Below are 13,671 nucleotides of genomic sequence, written 5' to 3'. Positions count from 1 at the left end.
ATGGTGATCAATGCATGTTTTATAAAGTTCTTTTACTTGAGAGCTCACATTTTATCACTGGCAATAAATATTATCAGTTGTCTTTCTTAAAGTGATGGACTAACTTTGTCCATTTTTAAGAAAATGGCTTCCAAACAGTCTGAAAAGCCATACTTTGTTAGTCATTCTTTCAAGTAAAAATTGTTTTTCATGAAGAAAAATGGCTAGTTCAGTGACTTATGTACTTTCCCTTGAGAACAGCATCTTTGTTCAGTATGTGGAATAAGTGCTTTATGCATACTTCCCATCTCATCACAGAATATTAAAAAGATGTACTGAAAGGTCAATATTTAAAAATTAACTGTTTTTGCCATTTCATCAAAGATATTTTTAAGCTAAATTGGCATCTTCTTCTTTTACTATGAATGGATGGTTACCAGTACAGTTACTAGTATCAGCAACACTGCCTTGATTAGTGCTAAGGCACCAGCAGTTTTACCACAATTGCTTTTGCACCAACCAAATACCATCAGTACAAATATCAACATAGCAAAAAAAGATAAATGATGTCTTTGTATTATTATGAAAAGCTTTGGCCTCATGAACTCCCCTAAAAGATCTCAGGGACCCTCGCAGATCCACAGATCACAATTTCAGGACTACTGCTCTATGTAAAAGTAAGTGCTAGAGTTTTTCCTTAAACTATGTGTCAACGATAGCAAAGGAACTAAACCAAACATCCCCAAGATAAGTTGATTCTAATAGCAATCATAACAGTATATGTCAAACTTATCCATAATTACCTTAAAATTCATTGTATTATGAGAGATGAATTTCCATCAAGACAGAGAGACAATATAGTCTATAAGATAGATCTAATCAAAATATCATGTTGGTCTTTGTTTCAGAGTCTAGAAAAAAATTTATTTATTTTTAAGGATCACTTGCAGTAGAGTAACTGGTAATGTACGTGTCTTAACAATCCAAGATGGACCAGAAGAACATATATCATAAATAAAATGTTAGCATAGTGGACAATAAAACAATAAACAAAGGAAAGCTCTTCATTCCTCTGATTTCTTCACCATTAAAACAATTTTACTGAAGAAATATTCTGAGGCCTTCACACTTTAAGCATTTAATAATAATGAATATGTTAATAATAATTTTCAGAGTGATTTTTACCTTGTAATACTTTGATATCCCCACTTGTGTCTTTGCAACTAGCACCAGGATTACCACCTCCTTCTAACTCATCAAGGTACAAACGGTAACGATGTCCACTCTCATCTTCATACTCCACGTTTTCATCATCAGAATCCACTTCCGGAGCCACATAAACTACTTCAAATTCAATCTCTCCTCTCTAAGACAGGAAATGAAAATGAGAAAGTCAAGTTATTGTAAATGTAATTTTAAAAGGATTTCCAGGCCAGGCACAGTGGCTCATGTCTGTAATCCCAGCACTTTGGGATGCCAAGGCAGGCAGATGACCTGAGGTCAGGAGTGTGAGACCAGCCTGACCAACATGAAGAAACCCCATCTCTACTAAAAATACAAATTAGCCAGGTATGGTGGCGCAGGCCTATAATCCCAGCTAGTCAGGAGGCTAAGGCAGGAAAATTGCTAGAACTCGTGAGGTGGAGGTTGTAGTGAGCCAAGATTGCACCATCACACTCCAACCTGGGCAACAAAAGTGAAACTCCATCTCAAAAAGAAAAAAAATAAGAATTTCCAAATTCTTTGTGGGGAGGCTTAGGGGTGGAGAGATCTCAGAGATGGCTCATATCCAGAAAACAAGTAACAAAATTCTAGACTCTAAAGAGGTAGTGAGGCCATCATGTCTAGATCAGCCCCATGAATCGTCTCTACATGTCCTTTACACATTATAGTAGCTCTTTCTACTGACCATAATCTTTTTTTAATAGGTCTAAAATATAAAAGGATGCTTAATTATTAAATTTATAGAATTTTAGAACAAGTATTCAGTTTAAAAGTTATTTTGCTATGTTGTACTGCACATAGAAATTCAGCAAATACATCTAAATAGTCAGATATTAAATAAGGATATCATACAAACTTTCCTTAACTGATTCAAGAAACCCTTACAAAATGATTTTTTGTTTATTCAATAATAGTAATTATTATATTTATATATTTAATTATAGCCGTCAATCCTTAGAATAATCCTACTATAGTCTCTTTTACATGAATGAGAAACCTGAATGAGTCTGGAGAAAGCAGATAACCTTCCCTATGTAATAAACAAGAATAAAGACAAATAAAAGTTTGACTCTACAGTCCTTGCTTTTTATATTATGCTAGAATAATTGCGTCATATTTATACTGTCATTCTTTAACAATGACACATTCAAATAAAAAGTTACAGATCATGCCAGGCACAGTGGCTTATGCCTGTAATCCCAGCACTTTGGGAGGTTGAGGCAAGTGGATCACTTGAGTTCAGGAGTTCAAGACCAGCCTGGGCAACATGGCAAAACTCAACTCTACAAAAAAAAAAAATTAGCTGGGCATGGTAGCATACACCTGTAGTCTTAGCTACTTGGCAGGCTGAGGGCAAAGAATCTGTTTGAGCCTGGGAGGTTGAGGCTGCAGTGATCCGTGACTGTGCCACTGCATTCCAGCCGAGGTAACAGAGTGAGACCCGGCTCCAAAAAAAAAAAAAAAAAAAAAACAAACAAATTACAGATCATTTTATGTTTAAAAAAAATCGAAGCTATAATCGTCATTTAATAAAGAGACTCCAGTCACCACATACAAGTATAGTGTTAGCCACTCTGAAAATTATGGCTTGCCTTTGCTCAAAAGCAAGCATGCTATGTTTAACTGCTACTCACTAAGTTAGTCTCTTTGGTGCTCTTCTTTCCCAGCAGTTTAAGGTTATACCTCAGAATTTAATATGTGCTTAGTTAGCATTTCCTTAAACAACTGCCTATTGCTAGCCCCTTCACCAGTCATTCCGCTCCTTTGCTACTGGATGACAGTCAAGATGGGTTGATAAAACATTAACTTGAGAGAATAGGGTAGCACTCTTGATCTCTTTTATCAGATAATGCTTTAAAAATACCATTTTGCAGAAAGAGACAGACGATGCAGTGGTCTTCAGCAAAGTTTTAGATGACAGAATTAGATCTGTGGGTAGCTGTCATGGAGACACAGATTTCAGGCTTAATATGAAAAAAAGCTTTCTAAAAATCAGTCCGTATAACAATGGAATGGACTGCTTGATATCAGCAAGTCCTTCTCCTTTAATATAATTATTGAAGTAGTGATGTTGCACAGATTTATGCATCATATAGGATTGAACCAATGAACTATATTCACTTTCAACTCTGAGATTCAATTCTACAGAGGCATACCACACTGATGATCCAAAAAACATCTCAACATACTACCAATGCCTCTAATTCCCTCAACTCTATTCTTGAAAGAAGTAAACAAAACATTTTAAGTAAAATGTATGACAAATATGACTCCTGAATATGAATCTCAATTCTATAATTTATTTGCTTGGCAACTTTGAGCGAATCCTTTCATCTCTAAGAACTTTACTTATTTTAAGAGAGTTGGGCTAGATAGTTTCTATGGATATTTCAATTTTAATATTCTATGACTAAAATCAATCCACTTCTAGCATTGTCTTTTCTGTAATACCTTGTATATAGTGTTTTAGGCATTAAGAATGCTTTTTCTCTGTCTCAGGTCCTATTCTGAGTCCTTTATATGTATTAACATACTTAATCCTCACAGCTTTCTTTCAATCCTTCCCACACAGGTGAGGACACTGTGGGAGAGAGGACTTAAGTAACCTGCTCAAAGTTATGAAGTAAACAAAATGTCCATTTTCAGTAAATACAACTGAATGTCATTTATAAAAGCATTAAATCAAAGGAAACAAGATCTACGTATAAACATTTTACTGCTTTAGAAACTTCATAGGGAAGTATACAGTGTTCAATAGATTTATAAAGAACTAACTGATAGATCCAGTTCTAATTATATTAAGGGAATTTACCTGCTGGGAAAGAATGGTTACAGCTTCTTTATGCTTTGTGTCCCTTAGGTTAACTCCATTGACTGCCAAAATAGCATCCCCAACATGCAGCCCTCCACATCTATCAGCAGGTTGCCCTGGATGGATCTCAGAGATGAGGATTGGAACACCATGTTCTTTCCCACCCTAACAACAACAATAAAAGGCAGTAAATTAAAGCATTCTTTGTATAGTCACCGATTAATCTAGAGATAAACTATTTTCTTAAAAATCTTTCATTAAGCACCTATGCTGTCTCTATAAATGTTGGGTAAAATTTTATTTGCTACTTAAGTAATGGTAAAAAAAAATTATTATCAAAGAGTAAATTGGCTACATTCTGAAATTAAAAAAATTTATGTTAGTACTCCATAGCACCATTATATTTTATCAAGTCTGAATCACCACCAATGACAAGACCAATTATTTTAAATGCCATAAAAATAATTTTAAGATTATACAATTTATTTCAATTTCAGAGAAGTTAAAATATGAAAATATATGCAATGAGCTGGGCGTGGTGGCTCACGCCTGTAATCCCAGCACTTTGGGAGGCTGAGGACGGTGGATCACGAGGTCAAGAGATCGAGACCATCCTGGTCAACATAGTGAAACACCGTCTCTACTAAAAATACAAAAAAATTAGCTGGGCATGGTGGCGTGTGCCTGTAATCCCAGCTACTCAGGAGGCTGAGGCAGGAGAATTGCCTGAACCCAGGAGGCGGAGGTTGCGGTGAGCTGAGACCACGCCATTGCACTCCAGCCTGAGTAACAAGAGCAAAAAAACTGTCTCCCCCCCCCAAAAAAAAAAAAAGAAAATATATGCAATGTAGAATTGAAGAAATACAGTACTTGGTACCTATCATTCTCTAGCTTGTATCATTGTTGCATAGGGGTGGGTGTGTGTGTGTCTTATTTGTCCTGCTAAAATGTATGCTCTTTGAGGCAGCTCATTAAAAAAGGTAAGTATTCAAGAAATATAGATTAGATGAGCTTTTTATTATAAGGAACATTTCTACATTAAGTAATACCAAAAAACGAATGAACTCGCCCAGTGCCTAAGTATTACCAAATGAAAATTAAAGCCACCTTGTTCATTAAAACACTGAGTCTACAACAAAATGACTCCTAAAGGCATCAAATTTAATAAAGGAATATATAATATTTAGACTCAAGAGCCAGTGAAATCTGACAGCTAAGAAATGAGACAAGAGAAAGATACACATACTCTGGGAGAGAACAATACAATCTGAAGCCATTTAACATAGAAGACAACAGCCATATCTATTCCCAAGGGCTCCTAGAGGCATCACAGTATATGGTACATAACTATTATGTGAGTCATAATAAAAATGTTAAACTATGTTTACTAAAGGTATACTTAATAGTTGCCAAGAAGATTTATTTTTTAAAAATATGTTTACACAAAAGCAAACATTTATCCTCATAGGGATAAATTTAGTTATTTAAAAATATATTTATCCAGAATATTCTGTTCCCCAGTAATATCCAACAAAGGAGTATGGCTATACTAGATAGCTGCAGAAAAGGAGATTGGAAGCACTACTTCTTACTGTAATTGAAATGCCAAGGCCTTCATGATCTTCCTTAAGGAGGAGAACTTTTCTAATTGGACCAACACCTTGGCTTTTCTTTAGGGAATCTTGATCCTTATTAGGAGGAAAAAAGAAGAAAAATTAGTATCATTTAAATAGCATACCAAATAGAGTAAACTCATACTATATAACTTGCTTTTAGAAATCTTTATTAATTTCCTTGAATGGATAAACAGTATAGGGTTAAGAAAGTAATAGATAAAATAGAAAAATGAAACTAATTGTTCTATTGATGCAAAATTTATAGATTATTTTCTCACCCTTTTGGCAATAATTTTAAAAATATTGATATATTTCTTTTTAAATTGTAGGACATTGTAGAAATTATTTCCAGGGGTTAATTGAGGAAAAAATAGCCTCAAGAAATAAAACTGACTGTCTGTCTTCACTGGATATCTTTAAGATCTACATTCATTTTAGCTGAGTTGTAGAGCTGAAAAACAAATTTCCAATTGGATCATTAATTACTTATATATTCCTTGTTGCTCTGGAGTCTACCTCTTAAATAAGGGTCCTTGATCCATTAATAATTCTTTCTCTGGCACCTTTACTCTTTCTGTCTCTACTAAGCTGTTTTCCTATTCAGCAGATAATGAATTCCAAGTCTCTTCCAGTTTTAAAATACTGATCATGTGCAAATGCAAAACAAAACAAAACAAAACTAAACTAAACTAAACTAAAAACCTTTTGATCCTTCACTATCTTCCTTGGCAACTTACCCCTTTCCTTAACCTCCACACAAAGTTCATCCTCATCATATCTACTTCCTTGCCACTCATATTCAGTCCTCTGATTTCTATCATTAGAGTTCTGCCCCCACATGCACAACTGGAATTTTCTTCTCTGTGGTCACTAGTAATCAATATTGCTACACACAATTAACACTTTTTGTCACTACCCTACTTGAAACTTGCAGAAAGTTGATACTGTTCACCAATCCCTCCTTGAAACCTGTTCTTTCCATTGGTTTTTATTATACCGCTTTCCTAGATGGCCCATATCTGATAGCTCCATCCCAGGCTCCTTCATTTAGTGATCTTTTTCCTTCTCCCACTCCATAAGTTTCCATCTTTCACCTCCTATTCCATTTACTACATATATGCTTTATACATATATACTTGGAACTGACTTAATCAGTTCCAAGGTTTTAAGTATAATAGATGGATAATTTCCCTAATATTTCTTCAAATCAGATTTACCTCCTGAAATACAGAGTCATATATCTAATCGGATGTATCTTGGACATCCCACTGTCACCTCAAGCACTAACTTGTCTAAAACTGATCTCATTATCTTTTCCCCAAATCCTTCCTTTTCTTCTATTTCCCTTATCAGTGAATGCCAGATCTCACTCAGTTGCTCAAACCAAAAGCCCAGACTCTTTTTTTTAATACTATTTAATAAAAAGCAGTTAGTTACCAATCAAGCCCTCCTGATTATAATCCCCTCAAATGTGTCTTTCTTCTCAAATACCACTTCTCTTGTCCTCATCACTTTCTCCTTGGATGACCAAAGTATCTTTCTAATATATCTCCTGGACTCCAACTTGGTCCTCTTCAGTATACTGAAATAACTACTAAAAAATGTAAATTTTGGCTGGGTGCAGTGGCTTATGCCTGTAATCCCAGCACTTTGAGAGGTCGAGGTGGGCAATCACCTGAGGTCAGGAGTTCAATACCAGCTGGCCATCATGGTGAAACCCCATCTCTACTAAATATACCAAAAAATTAGCCAGGCGTGGTGGCACACAACACACCTGTAATCCCAGGTACTCAGGAGGCTGAGACAGGAGAATCACTTGAACCTGGGAGGTGGAGGCTGCAATGAGCCAAGATGGTACCACTGCACTCTAGTCTGGGCAACAAGAGCAAAACTGTCTCAAAAAAAAAAAAAAAAAGTAAATTTTATGAAGTCCGTTTTATTTATAAGTTCCATGATTATCAGGTTAAAGTTAAAATTCCTCTATTTAGTATAAAAGAATTTTTATAATTCAGCTACTACCTAAAATCCCAACCTCATATTTAGCTTATTTCACAAGCATGCTTTTATCACTCACACGTATCTGATACAAACTACTTTTGTCTTCCTCCTAACCTCTCCATTTCCAAATCTACTGGACCCAGAAATTAATGGGGACAACCAATGTCCTAGAGAAGACAATGGCATAAGTGCTTATCCCTATCCCCACTTCTCTTCCACCAACTCTATGTACATATCAATTCTTCTTGCAAAAATATTTGCAGAGGCAACAAACTATTTTACTATTTAGGGCCATACATTATCTGGTACTAAGATATGTGAACCCTTGTGAGACATGCCTTTGTATATTAAGGTCTTTATTATCAAGCAGCTGTTGTAATAGTATTTAATAAAGATTTATCCAGATAGAAAGATAAACTTTTACACAATGGTGGCTACAGAAATAGACAACTGGCTACAGATCCCAAATTCCATCTTAATCCAAGACCAAACAGGTGTAAATGTTAGTTCAGAATCAACATTTGGATTCAGTTACCAAAAATGTCCTTTAAAAACTATCCCAAAATACTTGCCAACTTATCAATATGATCACACACTCTAAGCTAAGCTCAAAACAAATTTAAGTGTGACTAATCATGATCTAGGAAAAAGTGGAAATATGGCCCAACATACTAGCAAGATGTATTTGCTAACAATGGTTCACTATCTGCAGAAACATCACTCTCTAGGCATTAGTAAGTCTGTGAAGAGCTACTAAAATTTCTATGGACTGTTTATACTTATATCTACTTTGAACAAGCCAAATCCCATTTTCACTTTTTAAATAAAGGTTTCAAACAGTCCTAGAACAAAGGAAAGAATGGAAAGTAATTGTGACTAAAGAAAGAAGGAAGAGGCTGAGTGGGAAGCAGCAGCAAAGCAAACATACATGGCCTGGTGGTGCTTGCATTGGTCGTTTCAAGTCATTACGTCCTCTGCAGGCTCTGATCACAGTTTTGTGACGATGCAAATGTATTTCAGCTTCCAGTTGGTTCCAAAGCTTATCATGAGCAGGTCCCTTCATATCTCGTCCTAGCAATTGTATTTGTTGGACCCTTCATATTGAGAAAAGAGTACATTTAGCTGATTTTTCATTATGCTTACTATAGTGATAATTCAGAAAAAATACTGAAAATAAGTAGCTTTTGCATGAATCGCAAATTAGTGATAAAACTAATACTCAGGAACTTCTTGATGTCTCTCAGATTTAAAAACAATATGAAAAACTCTGAAAAGAACTGGTATCTTCAAGGGAAAAACCAGTAAAAAAAATTTTTAAAGAAATTAATGTGAACTCATTTAATCGTATAGACTTAATTCAAATAAATCTATAAAAACAATTTATGAAAAAAACAATCATGAGATTGTCAGTCTGTTTTATGTACTGCATGCAAAGTCATCAAACTCAGATACTATTAAATGTTACCTTTTAGATGAGATTAACTATACACAAACATTTCTTCTAATTAGAGTTTCTTTTTACAAAATGATTATTTTAAATGTGGTTAAAAGTTACTAGAACCAGCCTGGGCAACATGATGAAACCCTTAAAAAAATTAACCAGGTGTGGTAGTGTGCTTGTGGTCCCAGATACTTTAGAGGCTGAGGTAGGAGGATCATTTGTGCCTGGAAGGTGGACACTGCAGTGAGCCAACAATTTGTGCCTGGAAGGTGGACACTGCAGTGAGCCAACACTGCACCACTGCACTTCAACCTGAGTGACAGAGTGAGATCCCGTCTCACAAAATTTAAAAAAAAAAGTTACTAGAAAAATTTGTACTTCAACATGACATAAATTATTTTTTCTTTGTTCCACATTTTTAATGTGACATTATAAGAATATGCATAATGATTTAGTATAAGTCACCAAAGTTTGTTAGTAATTTGCTTAATAAATACAAGCAAAATTCTGTGTATTATTATAATAAAATCACTATCATTAACTTAATACCAACATGCTTTTTCTGAAAGGCAAGAAAGACTGGGTTTCAGTGATCATAAAAAGAATTCCTTATGGAAGTTCTACTATGCATGGGAACATCGGCTGTACTGGTCTCAAGGCACAACATAGTTGAAAAGTGCTGCTCTACAGAGTTGTTAGCATTTCACAGTAAGATACAATCAGTGTTTCTGTGTGTGTAAATTAAACATATTTAGTATGAATAAACAGATCTGCAATACATAATGCTATCAGTATTAATTTAACAACAGTAAGTTAAAACCAACTGTAAAATAATTCTGAGGGTAAAGATTAATGCTTCATTTACTACAAGAAATAAGACTCAGCTACGCACAGTGGTTCACGCCTGTAATCCCACCACTTTGGGAGGCCAATGTGGGCAGATCATGAGGTCAGGAGTTTGAGAACAGCCTGGCCAACATGGTGAAAACTCATCTCTACTAAAAATACTGGGCATGGTGACAGGCATCTGTAATCCCAGCTACTCGGGAGGCTGAGGCAGGAGAATTTCCTCAACCTGGGAGATGGAGGTTGCAGTGAGCTGAGATCTAATCTGGGCAAAAGAACAAGACTCCGTCTCAAAAAAAAAAAAAAATTAAATTAAATAAGATTCGAACTCATTAAATACCCAATTTGTCACCTAAGAATGCAGTAATACCCATGTTTTTTACACACCTTCCTGCCAGTTCCTTATCCAAGTACTTGGCAGCCAGTCTTGCCCCATATACTTCAGCCTGGAGAACAGCTATATGTCTACGAAGGGCTTCATTCTCTTTTCTCAACAATTTTACTTCAGCTTCAAGTTGCACTTCTTTCATTTTTTCTTTTTTGTTTGCCTCAAGCTCTCTTTCCTATGTAATTTTTAAAAATATATAATTTAATGAAAATAAAAACTCTTTAGCACTAGACCATGTTATTGAAAATGCACAAAAGCCTACAGTTCAACAATATACCACTCCATCTCTATAAAATGGAACACAAAAGTCTGGATTTAGTTCTTTTTATCTAGTACCGTAACATCTTGGAACTACTTCTAGATAAAATAATTGCCCACTATGGGGTCCCTGATCAGAGGATAATAAGAAAAGTAGTCTACTCTAAGCTCATGTTATCACATATTAGAGTGGCTTCAATGGATAGTTGAATCTGCTAATTACTTTTCTAAAATTGACTTAGAAAACTAGACTAATATAAAAAATAATCATTCTGGTGGTTGTTCCCAAACATTTAATTAACTTTAATGCAATAAGTCTATAAAGTAAGTCAAAATCATTGTTACACAGATACAGTTCATAACTAATTTATCTTGGAGGACCACAAGAAACTTATAATGAATAAACTAGAAGAGATATACTAGTTTTTTTACTAAATATTTTATAGTCATGAAAAACTGTTGGTAACAATTGCATTAAAACATTTACACATTAAAATGTTTCTATAGATAAGCACATCTATGGTGTGGATTAGCACTGGACTTTGAGATCTGGCTTATTTATTTGTCTGTATGTTAGAGTGAATGCAGAACTTTTTCTGAGGAAAATACTGGCGTCACTTGCCTCCTATGTTCCTCTTGGTAGATAGTCCATGTATGTGAACATAAAAATGTTAGCCAGAGACTACAACCGCAAGATCTTCACCATCAAATTTTTATCAGAAGTTCATATACAAGAAATAATGTTCAATTTACCTTAAAAGTCTAATCTTTCCTATAGATCAAGGGTTGCAAATGTAAATGCCTTCAGGATCCAACTGCAGAAACAGGCAGGTACAAGACAAAATACGGTGCAAAATGGAAGGTACCAAAAAAATCCTGCCCAAAGGCAGGCAAATTCAAAATCAAACATACACACAAAACTGTGTGGCCACATAAAACTCTTCTAAGAATTAAGTAAGGGCCCCAATAGATATTTTAAGTGTTATTCGTGGATCAAAAAAACCACCTCAACACTGAAAACGTGAATTCACCCTGAGCAGAACTGCTTTTACAGAATCCACAAAAGCTATGAAAACATGGTTACATTTGTTCATGATATGTGGGAGACATTATTCCCTATACCACCATGTACCTTTTGTGAGGATGTAAATAAAAACCTATCTTAGCACCAGAAAAATGGTTTCTCTTGAGAAAATGACGAATAGTATTGTTTCTATTGTATGGGCACTGATTATTTTACATAATATTTCCCTTTTTATTCTGGCTATTCAGAAGCTAAGAAACAAATTTGAGCAAACTTTCAGCAATTCACGGAATATATTTTGGTACTAATTTAATGTGTCTTCTTTGGTCTACTGTTTTGAACAATATCAAAACAGATTTCAATACTAGTCACTAAACACCATAATCCTAATATATATTTACTAACAAACACACACACACACACACGAGCTAAAACTAGTGACAATTACCAAATGCTACATATATTTATCACTTCTTTGATTTAAAAAATGTGTTATATATATGACAAACAGATGAAAGATTAGCAGACTCAATTTCTGGAAAAAAAAAAGATTAGAACGTAATTTCTAGATATTGTTTTTAAAGGATTTGAAAAACTCTAGAATCCTCCTTTTAACACAATTTTGGAATTATTAAAGTCTTTATTTCAGAGCCTATGTCCTAATAGGGCAAGCATCTGTTTCAAATTAAAACAGTTTGGAGATATGAACAAAAAACTTTTTTATTGCATTTTAAAGTTGATGCAACTTTAAAAAAAGGATTCCTAGAAGACCAAGATTTCTTTGGCTTATAAAGAAATAATTTATTTTGTACTAAATAAACTTGATGTTGAGGATTAACTACTTCCAATTACTTTAATGAGCTATTTATACTACATTAATGAACTGTGAGAGACATACTAAGCTACCACTTACTGGAGTTTTAATGATTCAAATCCCTAATGAATCTGACAAACTCTCGGGCCTGAAATTAACAGAGGTAAGCAAGAATAAAATTTAAAAAACTGAAGTTAAACATTTCTAGATTTCCAGAAAAAAACTTTTTGGTTCTTAGTTAACCTGTTTGTTACTAGGTAACACCCAAAAATTTGACATTTAGATATCAAAGATTGTATCTTTAAAGGAAGTAAAGCCATAAGACAAATTGAAATTTGATTAGTTTGGGGTAATGGGAAAAATATTAAAAATGAATTGTTATTTTCTAAATAACTTCTGCTAAAGCATTTCAAAATTCAGTTGTTTCAAAGGCCACAGCACAGGATTATTCTCAAGACTCTTGAAAAGCTATAACACATGCAGTAGATGAAGAAGAAACCAACATGCACATTCTTTTCTGGAAATAATTTCAAATAGAAACTTAAGGGGGTTAAAAACTAGGTCTGTTTGATGTATCTTCAATACCCTGAGATGGGAAAACCGATTGTCCTTTGAAGTAGAGATATGAGCAAGTTACAAGGCTCAGAAATTGTCAAAAATTAACAGGCTCTGCAAATAATGGTTGTAAATCACAAAGAAAAGAAAAATGTTTAACAACATGCAATAACAAAAGAGCAAAGGGCCATACGGTGAACTTTTCAGGTACTGGAACATAAAAAAATTTCATCATTAATGTTATTTTCAAATACAAATGAGTGACAACATGTAATATGCAAATAAAACACTAAGAACACTTCAACATGACATATTAAAGCAAAACAGAAACAACATACTTACCAGCTCCTCCACAGAGGGGCCAGACTTCAGATATAAGAAAAAAGTTTTATAATTAGAAAAAGAACAAACAAATGATTTTATCTAGTGGTATAATCATTACAAAGAAAAATCCCACATGTTGACTATTATTTGAGTAAAGTTCATTAGAACAAATCTATCTGCAAATCTATAAACAATAGTAACTATATAGTATTAGATTAAAATTTTTTATTAAAATTAGTCATCATAACTGGTACAGTGTTCTCTTCACTATACTCTTTCAAACTCTAATGTTAAAACTTCAGGTAAATTCTTTTCTAGAAACAACGTAGATTGTTTCTGAATGTTAATGTCAAATAGCTCAAAGAAACAGTTATGAGCTTTCATTTCAGTTA

General features: G+C 34.2%; 1 protein-coding gene across 2 annotated transcripts in view; it reads right to left on the bottom strand.

Annotated features, from left to right (window-relative positions):
* GOPC (golgi associated PDZ and coiled-coil motif containing) overlaps positions 1-13,671 on the bottom strand; it is a 40,072-nt gene that overhangs the window by 5,439 nt on the left and 20,962 nt on the right. The window contains exons 3-8 of one of the 2 annotated variants that reach the window (XM_003938627.4): positions 13,298-13,321; positions 10,304-10,479; positions 8,558-8,723; positions 5,608-5,703; positions 4,016-4,180; positions 1,165-1,345 (exon numbers count right to left, since the gene is read on the bottom strand). In XM_003938627.4, the coding sequence (XP_003938676.1) occupies positions 1,165-1,345; positions 4,016-4,180; positions 5,608-5,703; positions 8,558-8,723; positions 10,304-10,479; positions 13,298-13,321 (808 nt within the window). The remainder of the gene's footprint in view (positions 1-1,164; positions 1,346-4,015; positions 4,181-5,607; positions 5,704-8,557; positions 8,724-10,303; positions 10,480-13,297; positions 13,322-13,671) is intronic. The other variant, XM_003938626.4, reaches the window with a different exon arrangement.

The sequence above is a fragment of the Saimiri boliviensis genome, chromosome 4 (assembly GCF_048565385.1).
Source record: "Saimiri boliviensis isolate mSaiBol1 chromosome 4, mSaiBol1.pri, whole genome shotgun sequence".
Classification (NCBI taxonomy): domain Eukaryota; kingdom Metazoa; phylum Chordata; class Mammalia; order Primates; family Cebidae; genus Saimiri; species Saimiri boliviensis.
This window is presented reverse-complemented; position numbering and strand designations above follow the sequence as displayed.